We start from the raw sequence: 21,404 nt of genomic DNA, 5'->3' as shown, positions 1-21,404 counted from the left end.
GACCCGTGACTGCCCACGTGGTATTCGTGAGGCGGGAGTAATCGACAACCATTTATAGTAGAAATCTGTGATCACAGTGCTTCAGTGAGTGTGATGGCGTACCATGAGCGCGCGAATGTGTATAACTGTTGGTGCCATAAGTGCATCGGTGATGAATTGCATTGAATTGTGTGATAATGTTGTCTGTGATTATATTTGTCTAAATGTATTGAATTTGATTTGGAGGTGAGACTTTTTTCCCAGTTGTGTGCTTTGGTAGTGTAGAGTATTCACTCTTACATTCATTTTTTAGGTAACCAAGACGATCAGTACCGGACTCAGTGAAAGAGGTGGATGAAACTGCTATAGGACTATGATATAAATTTGAAAATAATGTATTTAAAAAGGGTCCTGTAGTAGTGATTTGATGAAGATTGTAACCCCTTTTTCTTATTTTGAAATATTTGATGAAACCATGAGTTGAGAACTTTATTTGAAATGGAACTTTTATTATTCTGAATTTGCGAGATTATTATTTAATGGAATATTGAAAATAAGGTGTTACACATTAGATCTGAATGCTACTGAAATTTTCTTGTATGGATGGAGCTTGACATACACAAAATCACCAATTGCATAGGATCTGTCACTTTTCTTCTTATCTACTAATTGCTTCATTCTTTCTTGGGCCCTCTTTATGTGAAATTTTACTAACTTTAATGCCTTTTCTCTTTTCTGCAAACTTCTGTCTACCTTTGACTCTCCATGAAAAAAAGGAAGGTAATTAAAAGAGGCTGGCCAAACATAACCTCATAAGGACTGCACTGTATGGAAGTATGATGGTTGGTATTGTACCACCATTTCACTATATGAAGCCATTTATACCACTCATGAGGAGCATCACAACACGTATATCTCAAGAATGTCTCTAAGCACTATTCACTACCTCGGATTGACCATCAATTTGTGGATGGTAAGTTGAGGAGTGCTATAATTGAACCCCTTGAAAGGCCATCAAATCCTTCCAAAATTGGTTGATAAAGATAGGGTCTCTGTCACTGGTTATAGAGTCTGAAAAACTATGTAACTTGAACATATTGTCCAAGAAAGATTGAGTAACTTTAGTAGTAGTGTAGGGGTGTGTTAGGGACATAAAGTGCGCAGCCTTACTTAATATGTCCACTACCACATAGATCACTTTTTTCCTTTGAAATTTGTCACTCCTTCAATAAAATCCATGGTGATATGTTGTCATATCCTCTCTAGAATTAGTAAGGGTTGTAGCAAATCCGGATAGGCAGATTTGTCATATTTACATTTTTGGCAGGCCTCACAGTTTAGTACAAACATTCAGACATCCTTGGTCATGCCTCTCCAATATACAACTAATTTCAACCTTTTTAATGTAGCTTTCCTACCAAAGTGGCCACTAGTAGGACTAGCATGCATTCATTGTAACAAATTAGTCCTTAGAGTAACATCTTTCCCAACTACCAATCTCCCCTTCCTTCTGAGTTCATTATGATTCCAAGTATGATGCTTATGTGAAGAAGCATCTATTTGCAAATCTTGGATTAATTTTTGAATGTTAGGATCAGTCGACCAAGAGCATATGATTCTATTCAACATGTTGCTTTCAAGTATGAGAGTTGTGATTGCTTGACAGTCTAATACTTCCTGCCTTGATAAAGCATCTGCTGCTAAATCTTTTCTTCCTTGTTTGAATTCAATTGTGAAATCAAATTCCATCAATTTCACCAACTATTTCTATTGGAAGGCTGTAATCAACCTTTGGCTCAGCATATGTTGCAGGCTTCTGTGGTCTATTCTAATAATAAAGTAAATATTCAACAGATAATGCCTCCACTTCTGGATGGCAAAGATTACTACTAATAGTTCCTTTTTATATGTGGAAAGTGACTGTTGTTGCATATTGAGGATCCTGCTAATAAAAGCAATTGAATGGTGGCTTTACATTAGCACTGACCTGAAGCATCTACCTCTACCACAAACACTTTAGAGAAGTCAGGTAATGCTAATATTGGTGACTGAATCAGACTATTCTTGAGGGGACTGAAATGCAACTTTTGCTTCCTCAGACTAGTGAAAATTATTTTTCTTTAGCATGTTAGTTAAGGGCCTTGCAATATCACCATATCCTTGAACAAACTTTCTATAATACCCTGTAAGTCCCAAAACAAACCCCTCAATTGCTTTAAGGATGTTAGTATCAGCTAGTTATTGACAGCTATGATTTTTGCAAGGTCAGTTGATACACCATCTTGTGAGATAAAATGGCCTAAACACTTAACTCTTTCTACACCAAAGTAACATTTAGATTTCTTAACATACAAGGAATTCCTTCTCATAATCAATAATACCATATGCAAATGAGAGAGATGGTGCTGTCAATTCTTGCTATATATTAAGATGTCATAAAAAAATACCAAAAAGAATCTTCTCAGGTATTCTTTAAAAACATCATTCATGAGACCTTGAAAGGTGGCTAGTGCATTGGTTAGGCCAAATGGCATGACCAAATACTCAAAGTGGCCCCCATGTGTCTTAAACGCAGTCTTATAGATATCACTGTCCTCCATTCTCACTTGGTTATAACCTGACCGTAAATCAATTTTGGAGGACACCTTAGAACCATGTAACTCATCCAAAAGATCATCCACTAAAGGAATAGGGAACCTGTCCTTAATTGTCTGCTTATTAAGGTCTCTGAAGTCAACACAGTCTCCAAGAGCCATCTTTCTTGCCAACTAGGACAACAGGACATACAAAAGGACTGATACTTTTCTGTATTATACCAGACTTAACAGAATCCTGTACCAACTTGTCAATAACATCTTTTTGCTACTTAGCATATTTGTAGGGCCTCTTATTAATAGGATTAGCCCTAGCAACCAAGAGAATTTTATGATCATGACCTTTTCTCTAAGGTGGCAGTCTGGTAAGTTCCTGAAAAATGTCCTCAAACTGCAATAGTAATTCATCTATAGACTCAGGAATAACTTGACTGTCAACATATGTGGTTAATGAGTGCAGTAGGAAACTATTATCCTTGTCACACAATTGTAGCATAGACAAATGCATACCGGAGGCAATTGTCTTCTGTAATTTATTTATTTTTTGGCAGTTTTTAGTCCCTCACCTGTTGCCCCTCTCAACATAAAATTGCATGGACAACCTATCAAAGTTCCAGGTAATATTCCCCAGAGTAACTAACCACTCAATTCCAAGCACCACATCGCAACATTCTAGGGGTATAAGAAGCATATCTGAGCTAAATCTAGTGTTTTGAAGTGTCCAAGAAACTACTTAGCAATAGAAGTAATATTTATCCGAGCTTCATCAGCTACAACCACACTTAAGGTAGGAATATTTGTTATACGACAACCCAATTTCTTAGCCACCTCCTCATCTAGAAAATTATGGGTACTTCCACTGTCAATGAGTATATGCAAGGGTTTCTTCTTATAGTAACCAGTCACTCTTATAGTTTTGAAGTTGGCTATACCGAATCAGTGCATTAAATAATATTTGAGGGTCCAAAGAAGTACTACCATCTTCCTGAGTGTCATTAAACTGATGTACAGGCTCTTCCTCAGTATCACTCACCTCTAGAACATGAATCTCAAGTTTCTTATATGTTAAGGCATATGTAGGGCTATAGGGTTCATCACAAAAATAACAAAGTCCTTTGGTCCAATTTAGAAGTTATTAAATCAAAGTGATCATAGTACTCCACCACAGTTCCCTTCTATCTTAATTTCATAAGTCTTGACATGGGATCATTGAATACTTCACCAAAATAATCTATTAATATGTTTGTAAATTCAATCCAATCAGGAAGGTTACCTCTTGGAAGAGTCTTCACAAACCTTCGAAGTGGATTACAGCCAATTTCACTAAAAAATCTTCAAGAGTGCCATCACCCTCTAAATCTGTGTTCTTGCATAAAGTCTCTAAGATTCGCTGATCAACCGAAGAATCAATTGCTTAACGAATTGAAGATATGATCTCAATTATGCACGCTTCGAGTTTTGCTATGTTCTTGCTTTCCAAATGCTCCTCTTGTTCATGCATCACTGCTTGATTACGAGTTGTTTCTGCCATAACTGTTGATAGAAGGTCCAAGCTGATACCATTGATGAAGGTAGCATTAGGAATAGGAACTATTCTAAGAACTACAGAACTTAGGGATTCTAATGGAAGAATAGAATCCAAAGAATTGTATTGAACTAAAAGAGAAAGATTACAAAAAGTGTTTGATTGAAAATTCCTCACCATGAGCTTGGTTTAGAGCTTGTTATTTATAGAGATACATTGCACCAACTAATTATAACTACCAACTAACAATGCAAGAATGAAAATCATAACAGAATTATCATAATGAAACTGACTGGCTGCAACATGGCTTCCTTATAAACTTCCTACATCAGTAAATATTAAAATCATCCAATACCGATTTAACTATTATGTCATAATTCAGAACTAGATCTAAACTTTTAGATTCTAAGACTTTGTCTTTACAAGAGATAAAACTAGGAAAGACAGGAATAAAGAACACTTGAAAAGAAAGTAAATTTTGGAGAGAAGCTATTGTTTATAAATCTATTTTTTATTTTAAATGTGCATTCTAACTTACTAAAATAATAATAAGTGTTAATCATTGAAGGAGTATCTCAATATTTTATCATAAAATTAATTTTTAATTAAATACAAAATTATTCTTCAAATAATTGTGTTTGAATTAGATAAGATCATTTTAAGTGATAAAATTTAATTTTTTAAATATTTAATATAATTTCATTTATTAAAAAGATTTATTATTTTAAAATAAAAAATATTTAATATATATTTGTTATAATAATTTAAGGTATTTAATAAAGTGTATTTAATGTTTCCTAACATGTGTTATTTCAGCTCACGTTAAAAGAAATAGATTTTGTTACATGATTATTAAGAAATGATCGAAAAGTTTATAATGACAATTTTAATTATTCATATTATCATCTAGATAATAATTTGTTAGTCTATGATGTATTGAATGGCCTTTTTCTCCGTCGTATCAAATACTTACCAAGGAGAAAAGAAAAATGGGTCGTTGTCTTCTATCAGATTTTATCACACATATGTGAGAATAGTTTTAGACATAAAAATAACCAGAGTTAAACTATATTTTAATTATCAAAATATCATATATTTTGCTACATGCTTAATGAATTGTCATTGATTTAAATACGGTATATTTTATACATTTTAAGTTTCTGAAAAAATTATTTAATAAAAAAATTGTTTTAAAAAACAAGATCGAAATATATCAAATTGAAATAACGATGAATAATAAAGTTTAAAACTGTGAGGTAGACTATGGAATCTATTTAACAAATATTTTACAATTACTAAGGTAAAATTAAAAAATAATTACTCAAATTCCTTAAAGACAATAGTAAAAATGATGTGATATTATATAAAAATGTGAAACATTATATAAAAAATTGAGAAACTTATGAAATTTTGTTGGTTGGAATTGTCCTAATTAAAAATTATAAAGTGGTAATTAATTTTGAAAAAAAAAATAGTTTACCTAGCACAAAAATTATTCTTCTATAATACAATTCTTCGCAGTTCGTACAATAATAATAAAATTATATTGAAATATTATTTTTTAAATAATTTTAATTTAATTATATAACAACAAATAATATTATCACAATATAAATATTTAATAAAATTATAATAATTTTAAAATATAATTTATTTTAAATAATTAAAATGATATATTAAATATTATAAAATTTATATAAATTAAGATATTTGAAGATAATTTAAAATTTTTACGTAAGGTAAGAAGAAAAAATTAATAACTTTTATTTTTAAAATTTAAAATAAAATTAGTAAAAAAATTAATAAAATAAAATTATTGTAATAAAAAAGAGTACAATTCACTCTTTTATTCTCAAATAATTTTAGTATTAAAAAGTGCATGTAACAAAATATGAAAAAAAATAATTTTATGGAATGTTTTACTTCTTAGACGAATTATTTATGTTTATAATATTTGTCTTTACATGATTATTTTTTTAGTTAAATTTTTAAAATAAAAAATTATCAAATACAAAAATGGAACTGCAAGAAAATTGTAGGAATATAAAAAAAAAAAATCTACAATGTTTTAAGGAAACTAATTTGAGAATAGTCGTGTAAGTGGACAATTTGAGAATATTGATGGGCCGAAACAAACCCAAAGCCCACTCAATCCGATGCCCTCAACTTTGTTGTGTGTTGTGTTGTGATGATACCCTATGGTTCTTCTCACTACACTGCTTCTCTGGTCCTCTTCTCTCAGTGCTTTCTGGCGACCAAAGGTGATCTTGAAAAAAAAAATCTTCGTTTTAGATACCCGTTTTCATTGTTGTTTTCTTAGTGGCTGCAAACTACATTTCTACATATAAAAAACATGTATTTATGCACAAAATGAATAGGTATGTGGCTATGACCTTTTCTTTTCGTTGTTATTATGATTTGGAAATTATAGGTGTGTTGTGAAAGATGAGTAGTGTTGTTAGGGCTGCACTGAGATCCAAGTGTAGTGCTAGTGCTGTTGCATTTGTTCAGAGAAGTGATGGCTTCCCAGCAAGGTGCTTCTTCTCCACTGAAGCGCCACAGAGTTCAATGCCCCCTCCTCCATTCCTTCACACTGATGATTCAGGTAACACCCCCTTTTATTTTTATGTATGCACTTGTTTCTTCCGTTTCTGTTCTCACAATTAGGTCTTTAAGTTGCCTTAGTTTTTATGGAATTTTAATTGTTGTGGTTGTGGTTGTTGTTGATGATGTTATTTGGATGAGGAGTATCCTTGTTTCTACGAGGGTACTGGTAACTTTAGGGGATGTTTGGGAAGGGGTTTATGAAGGGGAAGAGAAGAGAGGATAAAGTTTTTATTTTCAATTAAGAATTATATACCATTCATGATGATAAATAAATAATTAATATATCAGTTGGTTTTTTAGGGTGGGATAGGGCATTGTTGTTGTTACTGCTGCGTTAGTCTATCATTTTATATCTTTAGTTTGAAAATTATCAAATTAAAATGTTTGTTGAAAATCAAAGTTTTTCTTAATGATAAATAAATAATTAATATATCTTTTGGGGTTTAGGGTGGGATAAGGTTTCTGTTGTTACTGTTGTTGTTGCTGCTGCTGCTACTGCTTTGTTAATCTATCATTTTATATCTTCAGTTTGAAAATTACCAAATTAAAATTTTTGTTGAAAATCAATGTTTTTCCTTTCCCTCTTAAACTTTCCATCCCAAACAAACCATTAGGGTATGCTAGCTCGAGGAGTTTGGAGAGAAAGGAAAGGGGAAGAAAATTTTCATTTTAAGTAAATATTATTTTTAAACTGAGAAATATATTGTTATGTCATCATGTAACCTTCCAATCACTGTGTAAATATTTTTATAAATGTTTTTTTTATTCCAAGGTAAAGCTCATCATAAGGTTACAAGGGGGAGGGAGGGGATAAAAGAATGGAAAAGAGTAGAGCACATTGCAGGGGACACCTGGCAATAAAAACTTTCCCCTTATGTCCCTTAGTCTCTAATTGTTAATTTGTAGTTACATGTCCCTTTTAATTAAATTGGAATAAAAAAAAATAAGTTTCTGTGTATATTTCAAGTAAATAGTATGCCAGGCAAAAGCCTCCTTTGCATCATCATCATTATTAATGTTTCAAGATTTTCCTCAATTGGCGTACATCTAATCACTATGCTGTTAAAAATGAAAAGCCAAAATAGTTTACTGGTTTGAGAATTGCGAATGATAAACATATGATATTATAGGAATTTGATTTACGGTATTTGTCATTGATGCAAGTGACAGAATATATGGCTATGCTTACATTTGAATTTTGAAAATAAGATGCTAATTGATATGTTTAACTTTAACCCATTTACTGCTAGCCATGCTCTAAATAATTCCTTTTAACACATAACAGTTCTTTTATTAGCTTGCATAATTTCCATCGAAATTGATGATCAGTCTCCTTTTCTCTTTCTCTCATTAGGTGTGACATATGGTAGGATGCTCGGCATTCGTAAACATGTACTAAAAACAGATATCATCAACTTCCTGGAAGGTTGTAATTTGACTCTAGAGGATGTTAAAATTGACTACGATCGTGGCTTTTACCCACTTGCAATGTAATGTATTCCATGTCTTGCTTTGAGAGAATTGTGGAGGTTTTAGTATTTTGGCATAGAATTATAATCAGTTGCATATCTTGCACATCAAAGTGAATGGCATTTTTTTAAAACTTTCGAAGATGTTTAGGATAATGCAAAGGAAATATAAATTCAAATATTTACCTTTTCATTACAATGTCATGAAATGTAAGATTTTATTATTCTCATCCTGTGATCGGAAACCAGGTATCTCATTAAAGATTAATGGAAATAATCCCAATCACAGGTGGAATACAAGAAAAGGAAAAGTGAAAAGATAGAGCAGATTTTTGAGGGCCTGCTAGCCTTTCCTCCCAAATCTTACCCAATTCTTGCCTACCTCTCTCGTTTTTTCTCCCAACTTAATTCCCTCTCTCTCTCTCTTTCTCAATTGCCACATTAGTATTCTGTTATAAGCCCAGTTCATTGGCTTGACTCTTTCCCACACAATCTAGCATAGCTTACATCCTGCAAGTGGATTATTATTATTGTTGCATTTGACTAAATTTGCTTCATCTTAGACTGTGTACTTGAAGAATATCATTTAAATTGAAGTTTTGGCTATCATCAGGATGTTGCAATTCCCTACTCGTGATAACTATGACAATGCTATAAGGGTGATTGTAAAGAGGGGTCGCTTGTACAAATTGGATCGGGTATGGTGCTCTCCATATATCTGTTGTAAAAGAAAAAAAAGTTTTTATATTTGTTCATGATTGGAAAAATGTTTGATTTTTTTTCCTTTTCATTGATATCAGGCTGATCGTGCCCAATGGGACATCGTGACTCCATATGATGGAAAAACTGTCAGTATAAATTCTTACCTTGCTTTGCAAATCTTGTTTTTGGAAGAGAAGTTGTTATTCTTTGATGATTTCTCTCATATGTTTGAAATAACCAAATGATGAAATTGTGAGAAGCCTATTCATCAATGCCTAGGTATCCAAAGAAATTTTATCAAATTTATTACAACATATATTTAGAAATATATATATCAATATGGAACTAATTGTCTTCAGACTTTACGAAGAGATATTAGAAAATTTCAAATGAGTTAAAATAGAAAGCATGATGTTTTGCATTGATTTACAAATAGTTAGTGATCACGCACACTCACTGAGGTTAAAGTTCTAAATTTTTTAATCTTTTATATAAGACCTACACTTATTACTTTAACTCTTTGTTAATAAATGTAAGTACATATTTTGTTATTCTTCTGGAGAAATGGAATATGTAGAAGTTTGGTTGATTATGTTGACTTGTATAATTAAGGAATGTTTATTATACACCTTTTACAAGAATTCTTTGGACTTGCAATTAAAATACCTGGGATAACAAAAGAGAAAGCAATTTTATTAAGTAACAAGAGTAAAATTAGAGAGTTATATCCAATAATCTGAAACTTCCTAGCCGTCAGATTCTGAAAGTTATTAATGTGTCAGTCCAGGACCAAGTTGTTTGAGGCATTGCATTCTTATGCATGCTCATGGTAACATGCTTGACTGCATCATAGATAAAATGTCATTTAGAATCGCGCCGTTCTCAGAGGCCTTGCAGCACATGATTTTAATAATACTTTGCTAATAAAGGAAAGGTGTTAGTCTGATAATAGCTATCCATTTATGATATACTGCAAGAATGTTTCAAGAGTTCTAAGGTTTTAAGTTTACAACCTTCAGAGTTTCATGGTACAATTATCCATGTCAGAACATGGCAATGAGTTTACATTATCAAATTCTTTCAGTTTATGAGTTACTTATTGGACAACTCTTTATGTTCATAATCTGCATATCACTTGGATTTGGAAATTAGTGTTATGGTTGTTTATCACTGATGCAATATAAATGGATCTTTGACAGGATAGTTAAAACTAAAAATTATATCTGGAAATACCTTTTTAAACTGAAGATTACTTGTATAATTTTGTTTTATGCAAATGAAACTGTGGAACAAATTTTATCTAACAGTGCCTGATTTTGCTAGATTTTAATTCGAGGCATTCCTCGAAGTGCATCATTTGAAGATGTAACTCGCATACTGTTCGGATATGAATACGATGCATCCTCCGTCAATATGTTTTTAAGGTTAATGTCAAGTATATTTTGTATATATTTTTATGATTCTTTCAAAATGATTATGGTTCTTGCTTGTTTTCAGGCCTGGAGCAGCCAGAGGTTCAGATCCTATTAAAATGGCCACAGTACGCTTCAATTCAAGGACTCAAGCAATGAATGCATTTATGACAAAAAATGGAACGTTTTGCCTAAACAATCGCGTTTTGATACAAGTTCTCCAGTAATGCATGCCCCTTGCTGGCGCTACTGGTATAGTTCTGGGTTGATAGAGCGTAGAGTAGTTAAAATTTTATACCCTTTCTTTCTGTGATTTGGGATTTCATAGCGTCTTTGGTTTATAGTGACACAGAACAATGTTTAACTTGTGGCAAACGGGTATCCATTTCTTGAATAAAAACACTTGACCAATTAGTTGGCATTTGATGAAGAGTTTGGTTTTTCTTCTCATTAGTTTCCAATCATGTTTTTTTAATTACTTGAAAACGTATCGTTGATTATATATAAATAGCAAGTTTACAAGTTCTATAGATCAATGTACCATGGTATTTGTACCTGATTTTATTTTATTTTTCATTCAAAGGATATTAAAAATGCCGAAGACACAACATAAAGTGTACATATTTTGAATGGAGGATAGAGAGAACGGACGGAGAGAATCCATACACCCATTACTACAGTTCATATCAAGCGAGCAAAAGGAAATCTCAAGTTTAAAGACTTTAGCAAGTCTAAAAGGTTTCAAATGCAATAGAATTTGCAAAAAGAATTTTGAGACTTTAGAAATGAAAAAGGGTTACAATGGAAAATTGTGATAAAAAAAAAAAGGAAGTGATGATATGGTTGTGAAGGTGAGAAGTTTGAAGAAGGAAGAGTGGTGGTAAAGATGATGAGAAAAGGATGGGAAAAAAAGAAAAAGAAAATTACTTAAAAAGAAAAGGAAAAAAAAATACACTTAATAGTGAGTAATAAAAGTTCATAAAAAGCAGGAAATTAAAGAGCATAATTTTAAGACTTTGTTTGAGAGTTTGGAAAGAGAGGAAATAAAGGGTTTGAAAGGGGAGGAAAGGGGAGGAGGAATGAGGCCTCCTTTATTTGAATGTTTAATATTGAGAGAATAGAGTAATGAAAGTTTAATTATATAAATAATATTATATTTTTTATTTTTTATTTTAACAAAAAATAAAAAAATAAATATTTTTCTTTTTATAAAATTTAATAATTTTAAAATTAATATTTTTAAAATTACTATTTTTATTTTTTATGAAATAATTTTAAAAAAATCATCACTTGAAAAATTAAATCTTTTTTTTAAAAAAAAGTTAGAAACTTATTTATGAAAGATTATGAAAGTGTAGAAGAGAGAAAATCTCACAAAATAGAAAAACTTAAAAAATTAGCATTAGAAGAGTTTAGAAAAACTTTCAAAAAATTCTCCTCTCCTCCCCTCCTAATTACAACTTTCAAACATAGCTTAAGGGTTTATTTAGGAAGGAGGATTTTGAAGGGAAAAGAAGAGAAGAGAAAAAAAATATATATTTTGTATTTTAAATATGTATTTAAAATTAATATTTTTTAAAATAAAAGATATAAATTAATATATTAACATAAATTTAAATTCAATCATTCATTTATCATCATAAATAATATATATATTTTTTAATTTAAAGATAGTGTTTTTTTTTTTTTTGACACTATGCTCTTTGTTTTCACTCAGTTGCAAGATGAAGACTGAGCAAACAGATATTAGGAAATACAAAAGAGGTTTAAAATATAAATATTATCTCTATTAAGACAGAGCAAACAATACAAGTTAATTGAATACCATATCTAACACAAACTTGTAGCATTAAGTTAGTGAGTTCTTGTAGCTTATATATGATGCTACTTCTATATTCTTCTTCACTCACTTGCTACCTCAACACTATGATATGAAACATTGCAATCTTTATTTGTGATTTCATGTAGTTTAGTTTTTTGACTTTTTGGTCGACCATGTAGTCTAGTTTGACTAAAGATGTATTGCAAGTGTAGATATGCAAGAAAGTAGAAATTATTGCCCAACATAAAAATTGTTTAAAGTGGGCCATTTTCTTTTCAAAATAAAAAAGAATATTAAAATATAAAAAATAATAATTTCGACCTAAGCATATGTAACCAAATTTAATTTAATATTAGGATATTCTATAGTTATATGCATCTTTAAGACATTAATAACATTATTGCAATAAAATAATTGCATTAGATGAGTTCTAATAATTTTTTAAAAAATAGACGATTTCAAGAACAAAATTGCATGGTATATGTATGTATTAATTTTAACTTAACGAAAAAAACTAGTGAAACTAAATGTACCACAATTTAATGAGTGTTTTTGTTTATAATATTTTGCTAACGTCAAATGTTATGACTATACATTTTAAGCATTCAAAAATAATATTTTTAATTAAAAACACTATTATATTAAAATTATCAAAATATAATAAATAATTTTTAATAAAATATTACTATTATTAGTTGCTTAAATTAATATAGTTTATCCAAATATTTTTTAAATTTATTTCAATAACTTTCACAACCGAAGTTTACTGAAACACACTAGGTCAAAGAAATCAAAGCATGTCATGGAACAATAGACTATTGGTGTATGGTATGTTTCTGTTTCTGAATCAAACCAAGCAACAAATGATCAGACAAACAATACAGTAAAGTTTTGCATGTGTTTTTTTAGCTAAATCCCGACCATTGAACATGTTCGTAATCAACATCATAAAGAAAATGCCGCCTGCAAAACATGGTTTTTTGCTGGAGACCTAAGTTTTTAAAACTGTTCAGGGCATTCCACTTGGTCGCGTCAATTGATGATTTATATGTAAGGGATTGTGCAAGGCGCGCAATCTGAGCTGATTTAAACATAAAGATTAACATACTGCAGGTATTAAGATAAAGATCTCTGTCATTAACTGTTGATATGTTGTCTCCTTATTGTTAACGCATGCCACTACAGTGATAGGCTTCCAAATTGCTTGTTCCATTGATCGTAAGTGCCAAGTTCATTTGGGGAAACAGAAGGCCGCACTTCTTGCAGGGCATTCTCAAAGTCCTACATGAAACAAACCATTTTAAAATTAAGGAAAAAGCTAACCAATATCCTAAGGATACTTGGTTCAAGAATTATAAGTGAAAATTTTTATTGGTTTTACAATAGCCTAATCAGTAATTTCTAATGCATCCTAACATAATTTCCAACAAAAAAAATTCTATTTGATTCCTTAACCAGTGACTTTAGCAACCTTAAAATTAATCAGCATGAAAAATATTATTGAAATTTCTAGGTTCAGCGTGCAGCATTCTGCATACCTGAAGAGTTACTGGCCGCATATCCTCTTTTTTCAACTTTGTAATTTCAATGCCTTGCCTTAAAGCCTCTCTTAGGGGTCCCATAGAAGCATCCTTCACTAAATTTTTCATGTCTGATCCTGAATAACCTAGAACCAAGTAAAAGCAAAGTAGATCACCAGAAACCAATGAAAAGTTATTTAAATTTAGCAGTCAAATGCTAAGCAGAAGATACTGTAATTAAAAAAAATGTAAATTCACACCTTCCGTTAGGTTGCATATAGTATCCATTTCCTCATTTGACAGCTTGAATAATCCATCTTTTTCTAAAAGGTTACGTACAATCCAAACTCTTGCCTCTTTTATGTCCAAGACATTTAAGTTAGTCACCAGGTGCTCAAAGAGTTTGTAAATAAAAATGGAGAATCATGATTAGCACCTGAGGATGGTAGGGGAATGTAAAGTCTTTTAGTAAGTCTCCTTCGTGCGGCTTCATCAAGCTCTTGGGGACGATTTGTTGCCCCTGTATAAATTTTACCAAAATAGTATGACAGCACTAATGTATGTGGAAGTATATTACCATCAATGCCAAAAGTAAGCTATGAAACAAAATCTTCTTGGACCAAAAAGCTCAAGCTACTTGGATCACAATTACCAGAGTACATCTACAAACACATGATATCTAGAACAAACTTAAAACAAGATCAAACTTAAAACATGAAGTTTCCATTCCATTGTACATCAGGGTACACTAAACAGACAAATCTCTAATATATACTTCTAGAAAAATGTAAATGAATTAGATTATCTATAGGGATGGTCCCATTATTACCAGCAAAAAGTGTAGCAGTGGTCCTTCTTTAATAAATCATTTTGCATAATAACAAAAACAATTGAAAACAAAGATAGGCTAGCTAAGGGCTTTGGGAAACATTTTCTGTTTTAACTGTCACTTGTAATTTGTGAAAATAGGATCTGAAAACAAAAACATCTTCTCAAACCAAACAGGGCCTAAATTTTCCTTCTTTATGAGTAGGTACATAGAAACAAAATGGACTTGAGAAAGTTTGCCCATGATCAAATTATAGCCTTATGTTTCCTTCGTTGCTTCATACAATCATGTTCAAATGCATCATCATGTCTTAGGTTTACTAAAACACATTTTAACTGCCATAGTTGAAATTGCAAATATTGTTGAACTATAAGGCCTTGCATTAGCTACCTATTAATTATCACGGAAGAGACAGTTAGTGAGCTAAAATAGGAGAGTACTGCAAAACAAAAGATAAAAAGTAATTTCAACCCAGTTAGTCAACAATTACCAATAAGCAGAATTTGCTCACTACCACTGTCAAAGCCTTCCATTTCAATGAGAAACTGTGTCTTTAGCCGTCTACTTGATTCGTGCTCACCATCTGACTTACGCTGCAACAAGGTATAAATACATTCACTGATGAAGAGAAAAAAATGCATGTTGTAGTTGCAGTAAAATTTTCACATCGTAAAATTGCATGTGAACTTCCATATAGATGATAATGCTATTGCTCAGCTTGAAGTTTTCATCAGAACATAATGTAGCAATAAATATTTATGCTATCATTATTGATTATATATAGCATACCTGAGATAGGAGCGAATCTATTTCATCAACAAAAATTACTGCTGGTTGACGACAACTGGCAACACCAAAAAGGGCTCTTACTAGCTTTTCACCTTCACCAATCTATAATTATCAGTAAATATATCATTAGCATTGAAAGCAGGGTCCCTAGGATATTTACAATTAGACAATCCCAGTTCATGAGTTGATTATGGTGCCCGTAGCAGAGACAGGAACCATTTGGGAGCAGCAAGAAGAAACATTATAATAGTTTTTGGGATTTTGGTTACCCATCTAACTAAGACTGAAGAAAATCATATAAACTGCATAGATATTTAACAGAAATATATCATCAAACCGTCAAAAAAGACAGCTAAAGCTTAAGCATATCCAACTTACCCACTTGCTAGTCAACGAACTTGCAGATATGTAAAAGAAGGTTGCCTTTGCCTCCCCTGCTATGGCTTTTCCTATCATTGTTTTACCAGTTCCCTATCATTCAAATTATAAGAGAGAATAAAAACCAGTCTTTGCAATTTGTCATCAGTAAGAGAAGTTTTCACTTACAGGTGGGCCAAACAGAAGCAGACCCCTCCCAGGGGATCGACATCCCTTGAATATGTCAGGACGTAGCAGAGGCCATATGACCATCTCAGTGACACATTTCTTGGCATGCTCCAATCCAGCTACATTTTCATTAAATAACAGGTAGCATAGCATAGCATATAAGTAGTTTCATTAAGTATGCACACTTCCAATTTGATGAACTAAGTAGAAAGATGAATAGTTTTTTATATTACCAATATCATCCCACCGGACATTGGGATCTTTATCCATAATCTCATTACTAACATGTTCAATGAGGCGAGGTTCCAAATTCCTCAATTTCTCAGGAAGCTCACCATCAGGACCACACAGGATTTCCAAACTACAAGCATAGGAAACATATTAGGAAGTGAATGCATTATCATCCCACCAGTTATCAATCATGAGATCAACAACATATGGGGAAGAGATGCAAGGTTTTTAAATGCAAAAATTCCAAAACACTTGTCCCAGTATCTGCAATTAAAATTAATAAATAAAAGACAAATTCAGTTTTGTTAATTTTCACATGAGGAATGAAGGTAAACATTAGGTTTAATATATATATATATATATATATAGAGAGAGAGAGAGAGAGATTAGTGTAGCCATATTAGGTAAGGTTTGAACACCTTGCCATTAGATGAGTTGATAGAGTAGATTGTAAGATTGAAACACATCTGAAATGCTGTCCAAAAAATTTTGAAAGAATAGTTATTTGGATTTTTTAATATAAAAAGAATGAATTTGAGAGTTACAGAAATGCAGATGAGGAGCGAGAAGTAAGAACTTGAAGAAAAATACAATATTTGTACTACTGACCATCTTTTTGTAGAATCATCTAAAGAATCATCACACTTCCCAGCAACGCGTGAACTCATATTTCCAGAACCGTTCCCATTGGATTTAATGGGAGGAACAAAATTACCACGGAAGCCACGTCGTGAAACACCATATGATCTCCCACCGTATAACCTGTTGGCAGGATTGTTATCGCATTGTGGTGAGACAGATGCACTGGGTGAACCACCTACTCCTCGCCTTTGCTTTGTTTCCATTTCCTACCCCAATAGGTATATATCATCAACATTGCAACATGCAAAGAAATTACCACAAGAATGTCATTTAACTCAGATGTTTGCTGCATGCTGATAACAAGCGTTTCCTTTCTCTTGCTAGAATGTTTGTTTGACAGCTAGTCAATAATAGTGAGTTTGCTCTTGCCTTATCAAGGGTATTTCCTCAAACAATGTGTTCAAGTTTAATCTAAAAAAATTGTTTTTGGTAGAATAACATGCACAAAAAGAAAAATCAGTGCATTGTATAAAGACATAACAAAAGTGGAAGGAAATGCAATATATGCGCCAAATTTGACGGAATAAAATTGAAATGTTTATAATTGTAAAACAGCAAACATGCCACCCCATCTATTAGGAGAAAATAAAGTGGAAACTAAAGAAGAATTAAAGAAACAGAACTTGCAAAACAGAACAGAAAATGAAGAATAAAATTCTTCCCAAGGGTTTCCCCTTCACAAAGGATTTCTCCTTTCACAGAGCAAAAGCATAGTTTACAAAAGATAACCAAATCTGAATTCTTTCCCTTACATCTTCATCCTATTTTTTTACCTCAAAAACTACTTTAACTAACTAATCCCTTCCACTAACTAACTACAATAACTACTTCAACTAACTTTCCCTTTTCTTAACTCCTAACACCATCCCAATTTTCCAAACTCATTGACAGAAATAAAAAAGGAGAAAGTAGATGCATGTGGTGAAATAATTTTACCAATTTTGCTCTGGCAGTAACAAACCCGTTACCACAAGCATCAGGATTAGCTTCCTCCTTGCTTGAAGGCGACTTTACACAACCAACTCGGGGGCTATTATTTTCCATGTGTACACGTTTTGTCAAAAAAGTGTTTCGGAAAGCTCTTTCTTCTCCTCCAACTAGCAAGACAGAAGAGACACCACCAGGATCCATTGTATGGTTGGCATGAGATTGAGGCCTATCAACAATCATGCAGTCCTCAGAGCTATTATTTTTCATGTTCAAAAAATTCCTGGAACCATTACCAGTCCTCAAACTGCCTTTCCCATACATGGATGTTAACTTCGCTTGCACCATTTCCTTTGAGGCTTTGCTTCCTGCTTTCCCCTGCTTTCCCCGTTGATCAACCTGAATTAATAGATTAAAGAAAAACATATTTTATGCACAAACCATTACCTAAAAAATATGTAGGAGAAGGAAAAAAACAAATAAATTGTGTTTTTTAGTACAATAAACAAATTGATTTTAATTACAGTATGACTGTCAGCATGTCTACCAATTGATTCTCAACTTTTTCCTTAGATTGCTTGACCAGAGCTCGAAAGTACTTTGAATTCTGAATCTTCTCCAAGTCAATATCTCCTGTTGTGCCAAAAACAGATCCTGGAGACTTCTTTGCATGGTCAAAAGCTTGGCTAAGAAAATGGAGAAGAACCAAAATGTTAAGAGCATGGCAACAGGTGACAGCCACAGAAAATCAAGACAGAACACATGTGAGAGTAAATTAAAAGCGGTCAAACAAGTGAAGTTTAAGTTCAAACATTGTATCACAGCTTTAAAGTAAAGAAGAGTGGTTTCCCATCACTTTTATCATCTTTGGTTTTTGTTGGATAACCCCCACAAGTTGTTAGTTAAGGACCTAGTAGTAGTTAACTACAATATATTAGTTAGTTAGTAGTTGGGCAAATTGAGATTGTTAAAGAAATAACGCATATTTCTTTTATAAATAAGAAAGAGGAAGAGAGAGATCAGCTCCTCAATTCTTAGAGAGTTAGGATCTTTGACTTCAGAAGTGCAGTCCCTCAAAAAAGTGTTGAGTGTGTGTTCACATTTCAATAAATTGGGCACTTGCTCCTTGTGTTTCCTAATAAAGATACCAAATTCCTATCAACTGGTATCAGAGCCTTTCACATTGTCTTTCAGTTGTAATTGAGCAGAGTAGGCGGTGATTCTAGTATTACAGTGTTTGCTCAAGAATAGTCAAGAGGCTTATGAACAGCCAGCCCATGTGGACGCTAAGGCTGCAGTGCACAGTGGGATGTTAGGATCCAGTTCCAAGATATGAAACTTGATTCCCACATTCAGAGTGTAGAATTCTAATGTGGAGTTTAAAAGGTCTTGGGCTCTAACTACAACAGCTAGCTTTTGCAATTTTGTTCTCAGGTTCGTATTAATTTTTAACTCAAAACACCAAAATTAAGGCTCGAGTAAAATGTACACCAGACAAGTATTTTTGCTCAGACAATCATTTTGCAAACAGAAATTCAAACAAACTAACAAGTGCGTTTGAATTATTACCAAAATTTGATAAATTCTGACAGAATTCTTTAATTTTTTGCTGACAATGTAATATAGTGAAAAAAGGAAACACCAAATTCATGACACATTGCATCACAATTATCAAAAAACTAAGGGTGGTTGCCACCAATTTGTCTTGTCCAACTAGTATAATTAAATATTGACATATTCTAACTAAATTCTTTCTTTTCAATTTTTGCTGACCATACTTCAACTTATCCAACAAGTACTCTTTAAAATGTTTGGAAGTATACATAGGAAATTGCTTATTTAGGTTAATCATACAAACACCTATTCAGTTAAACTTAGATAAGTGACAAACCTTTCTACAAGTTCTTTTTAAATGTTAATAGTATATTTAGTAATAAAACCTTGTAACTTATTGAAGAGCCTATAATTTTTTTATTTTTTTCAATAAACTAGTAGAGCTGTTTGATGACAAAAAAATAAAGGAAGTTTATAACTTTTTAAAAATTAGTTAATGAAAAATTTACTCCAAGTACCATCCAGCTTTGAATATTTTTTTTTTCCTTCTTTATTCTCAACCATTTTAAACAAAATACACGTACAAAAAATAACCTTAACACTTGCTTTTAACCATTTAAACTAGTTGAGAGCTAATTTTACTTAACAGTTCTAATTCAATCAACCAGTTATAAGCTATAAGATTTCAACTAGATTTACCATACATAGACATAGTGAAACGTATTTCAATAAGCTCGTATCCGAGTTATAACCTCTTATGGATGCTTATCCGAACTTTCTTATCTAGGCCTATCTTATACAAATATTTCTACAAGCTCGTTTTTACTTTTGTGTTAAATGTTATCCAAATGACCATATAACTTCAAATTCCAAACGAATTATTATTTTTAATTATTATTATTATTATGAATAGGCACAATTACTTGAATAATTAAAAAAAATAGCATCAAATTCAAAAAACAAAAAGAAATCAGATACCGATTTGATTGAGGGTTTAGGGAACGGCGAGCGGAGTTGAGTTTGGCGAGTGCATCGCGGCGAATCGGTTGAAGGAAGGCTTCGTCGACGTCGGAGTGAGAATGTGCGTCGAGGAATCCAAGGAGACGAAGCGCAAGAACGTATGCAGAAGAGAAATCGTTGTTTTGGAGAGCCCGTTCAACGCCGAATAGAAGAGATTGCAGTCTCTTGAGCTTCTCCTCTACCTCTATTCTCCAACCATTTTCCTTCACTTCCTCCATTTTCTCTCTCTTTCTCTCTTTCTCTCTTTCTCTCTTTCTCTCTTTCTTTCACAAGTTATGGGTAAAAAATGAAATAGCAATCACTACTTATTTTGACGCGTTTCTGTGTGAGTTCCGCTCATCATCATCTCCCGCCATTTCCCTCTCACAGAGGATAAGAGTAAATCATATATATTTATTTTATTTCTTAGAAATGGGTTGCGAGTTAAAATATATCAAAAATTATAAAAGAAAGTATATTTTTATGTTTTTAATAGAAATAAACATTTTTAAATTTTTAATAAACTAATAGTTTATTTTTCCTTGTTAAAGAGATGTCAATATTTTTAATTATTCGTTAATATTTATTTGTAAATAAATACAAATTTTATGTATAAATTGTCTATGTAATTTTTTATGAAAAATATATAATATGTTTAACGAGAAATTTATTCACTAATATTTCTTTTGATATTTGTTATAAAAATATTTTAATTAAAATATAAATATTAAAAAAACTATTATAAGTATTTAATATATTGATTTCTAAAAAATAGTACTATTAAGTTTATTACTTGTTGGAAAGATTAAAAATAGAACGGTCATATGCTAAATCAAATTGGACTTCTCTTATTAAGCAATTAAAAGGTCTAAGAGAAGAGATTGTAGTCTCTTGAGCTTCTCCTCCACTTTCATTTTTTCCTGGACTCTTTTCCTTCACTTCCTTCGTTCTCTCTCTTTCACTCTCATGCATAAAATTGATCTCTTTTTTTTTATTATTTAATTAAAATAGGCTCTATATAAGTTTTTAGGCAATAATAAACACAAAATAGAAAAAAGTAAAGAAAAGATACTAAAATTATTAAGGTGAGACAACTCTGAATGAATGGTAAAAACTTACAAGACCTGAAAAAACTCTATATAAAAAGTAAATTTAAATCTCAATCCACATACTATGCAAACTAATTATTCAATTCTAGAATTTTTTTTGCTACTATTTTTTGTCTTTTTTTTTAAGATGGTTTTATTTTTCTCTCGT

At 31.8% G+C, this 21,404-nt stretch overlaps 2 protein-coding genes across 3 annotated transcripts; one reads left to right on the top strand and one right to left on the bottom strand.

Annotated features, from left to right (window-relative positions):
- The first annotated feature begins 6,227 nt into the window (after window positions 1-6,227).
- Window positions 6,228-10,808, top strand: LOC113867756. 2 transcript variants are annotated; one of them, XM_027503208.1, is made up of 7 exons: window positions 6,228-6,359; window positions 6,526-6,703; window positions 8,060-8,195; window positions 8,788-8,872; window positions 8,975-9,022; window positions 10,200-10,300; window positions 10,374-10,691. In XM_027503208.1, exons 2-7 carry the CDS (start codon window positions 6,544-6,546, stop codon window positions 10,513-10,515), a joined length of 672 nt encoding a protein of 223 aa, XP_027359009.1. In that variant the 5' UTR covers window positions 6,228-6,359; window positions 6,526-6,543; the 3' UTR covers window positions 10,516-10,691. The 2 variants fall into 2 exon arrangements, with proteins under 2 accessions (XP_027359009.1, XP_027359010.1); XM_027503209.1 differs by having other exon boundaries at window positions 6,292-6,359; window positions 6,530-6,703; window positions 10,374-10,808.
- A 2,086-nt stretch (window positions 10,809-12,894) lies between these two features.
- On the bottom strand, window positions 12,895-20,568 carry LOC113867784 (ATPase family AAA domain-containing protein FIGL1). Its single transcript, XM_027503257.1, has 13 exons — window positions 20,127-20,568; window positions 18,142-18,280; window positions 17,604-17,993; window positions 16,635-16,873; window positions 16,028-16,155; window positions 15,795-15,913; window positions 15,627-15,719; window positions 15,249-15,350; window positions 14,950-15,052; window positions 14,067-14,150; window positions 13,891-13,986; window positions 13,649-13,776; window positions 12,895-13,391 (listed from the first exon to the last, which is right to left on the bottom strand). Exons 1-13 carry the CDS (start codon window positions 20,384-20,386, stop codon window positions 13,290-13,292), a joined length of 1,983 nt encoding a protein of 660 aa, XP_027359058.1. The 5' UTR covers window positions 20,387-20,568; the 3' UTR covers window positions 12,895-13,289.
- Between the last annotated feature and the right edge of the window lie 836 nt (window positions 20,569-21,404).

Source organism: Abrus precatorius, unplaced genomic scaffold, assembly GCF_003935025.1.
Source record: "Abrus precatorius isolate BTA unplaced genomic scaffold, Abrus_2018 Scaffold5, whole genome shotgun sequence".
Classification (NCBI taxonomy): domain Eukaryota; kingdom Viridiplantae; phylum Streptophyta; class Magnoliopsida; order Fabales; family Fabaceae; genus Abrus; species Abrus precatorius.
Note: the sequence above shows the minus strand (reverse complement) of the source record. Positions and strands in the feature narration are given on the sequence as shown.

What these genes read in the sequence shown, in the direction of transcription:
- LOC113867756 (XM_027503209.1), top strand. Translation starts at nt 6,544, where the DNA reads ATGAGTAGTGTTGTTAGGGCTGCACTGAGATCCAAGTGTAGTGCTAGT. An exon ending in CCTTCACACTGATGATTCAG is followed by an intron (nt 6,704 to 8,059) that starts GTAACACCCCCT and finishes TTCTCTCATTAG; the next exon opens with GTGTGACATATGGTAGGATG. An exon ending in GCTTGTACAAATTGGATCGG is followed by an intron (nt 8,873 to 8,974) that starts GTATGGTGCTCT and finishes CATTGATATCAG; the next exon opens with GCTGATCGTGCCCAATGGGA.
- LOC113867784 (XM_027503257.1), bottom strand. Translation starts at nt 20,386, where the DNA reads ATGGAGGAAGTGAAGGAAAATGGTTGGAGAATAGAGGTAGAGGAGAAG. An exon ending in CTAAACCCTCAATCAAATCG is followed by an intron (nt 18,281 to 20,126) that starts GTATCTGATTTC and finishes CCATTTTCTTAG; the next exon opens with CCAAGCTTTTGACCATGCAA. An exon ending in TGTCCGGTGGGATGATATTG is followed by an intron (nt 15,914 to 16,027) that starts GTAATATAAAAA and finishes ATGAAAATGTAG; the next exon opens with CTGGATTGGAGCATGCCAAG.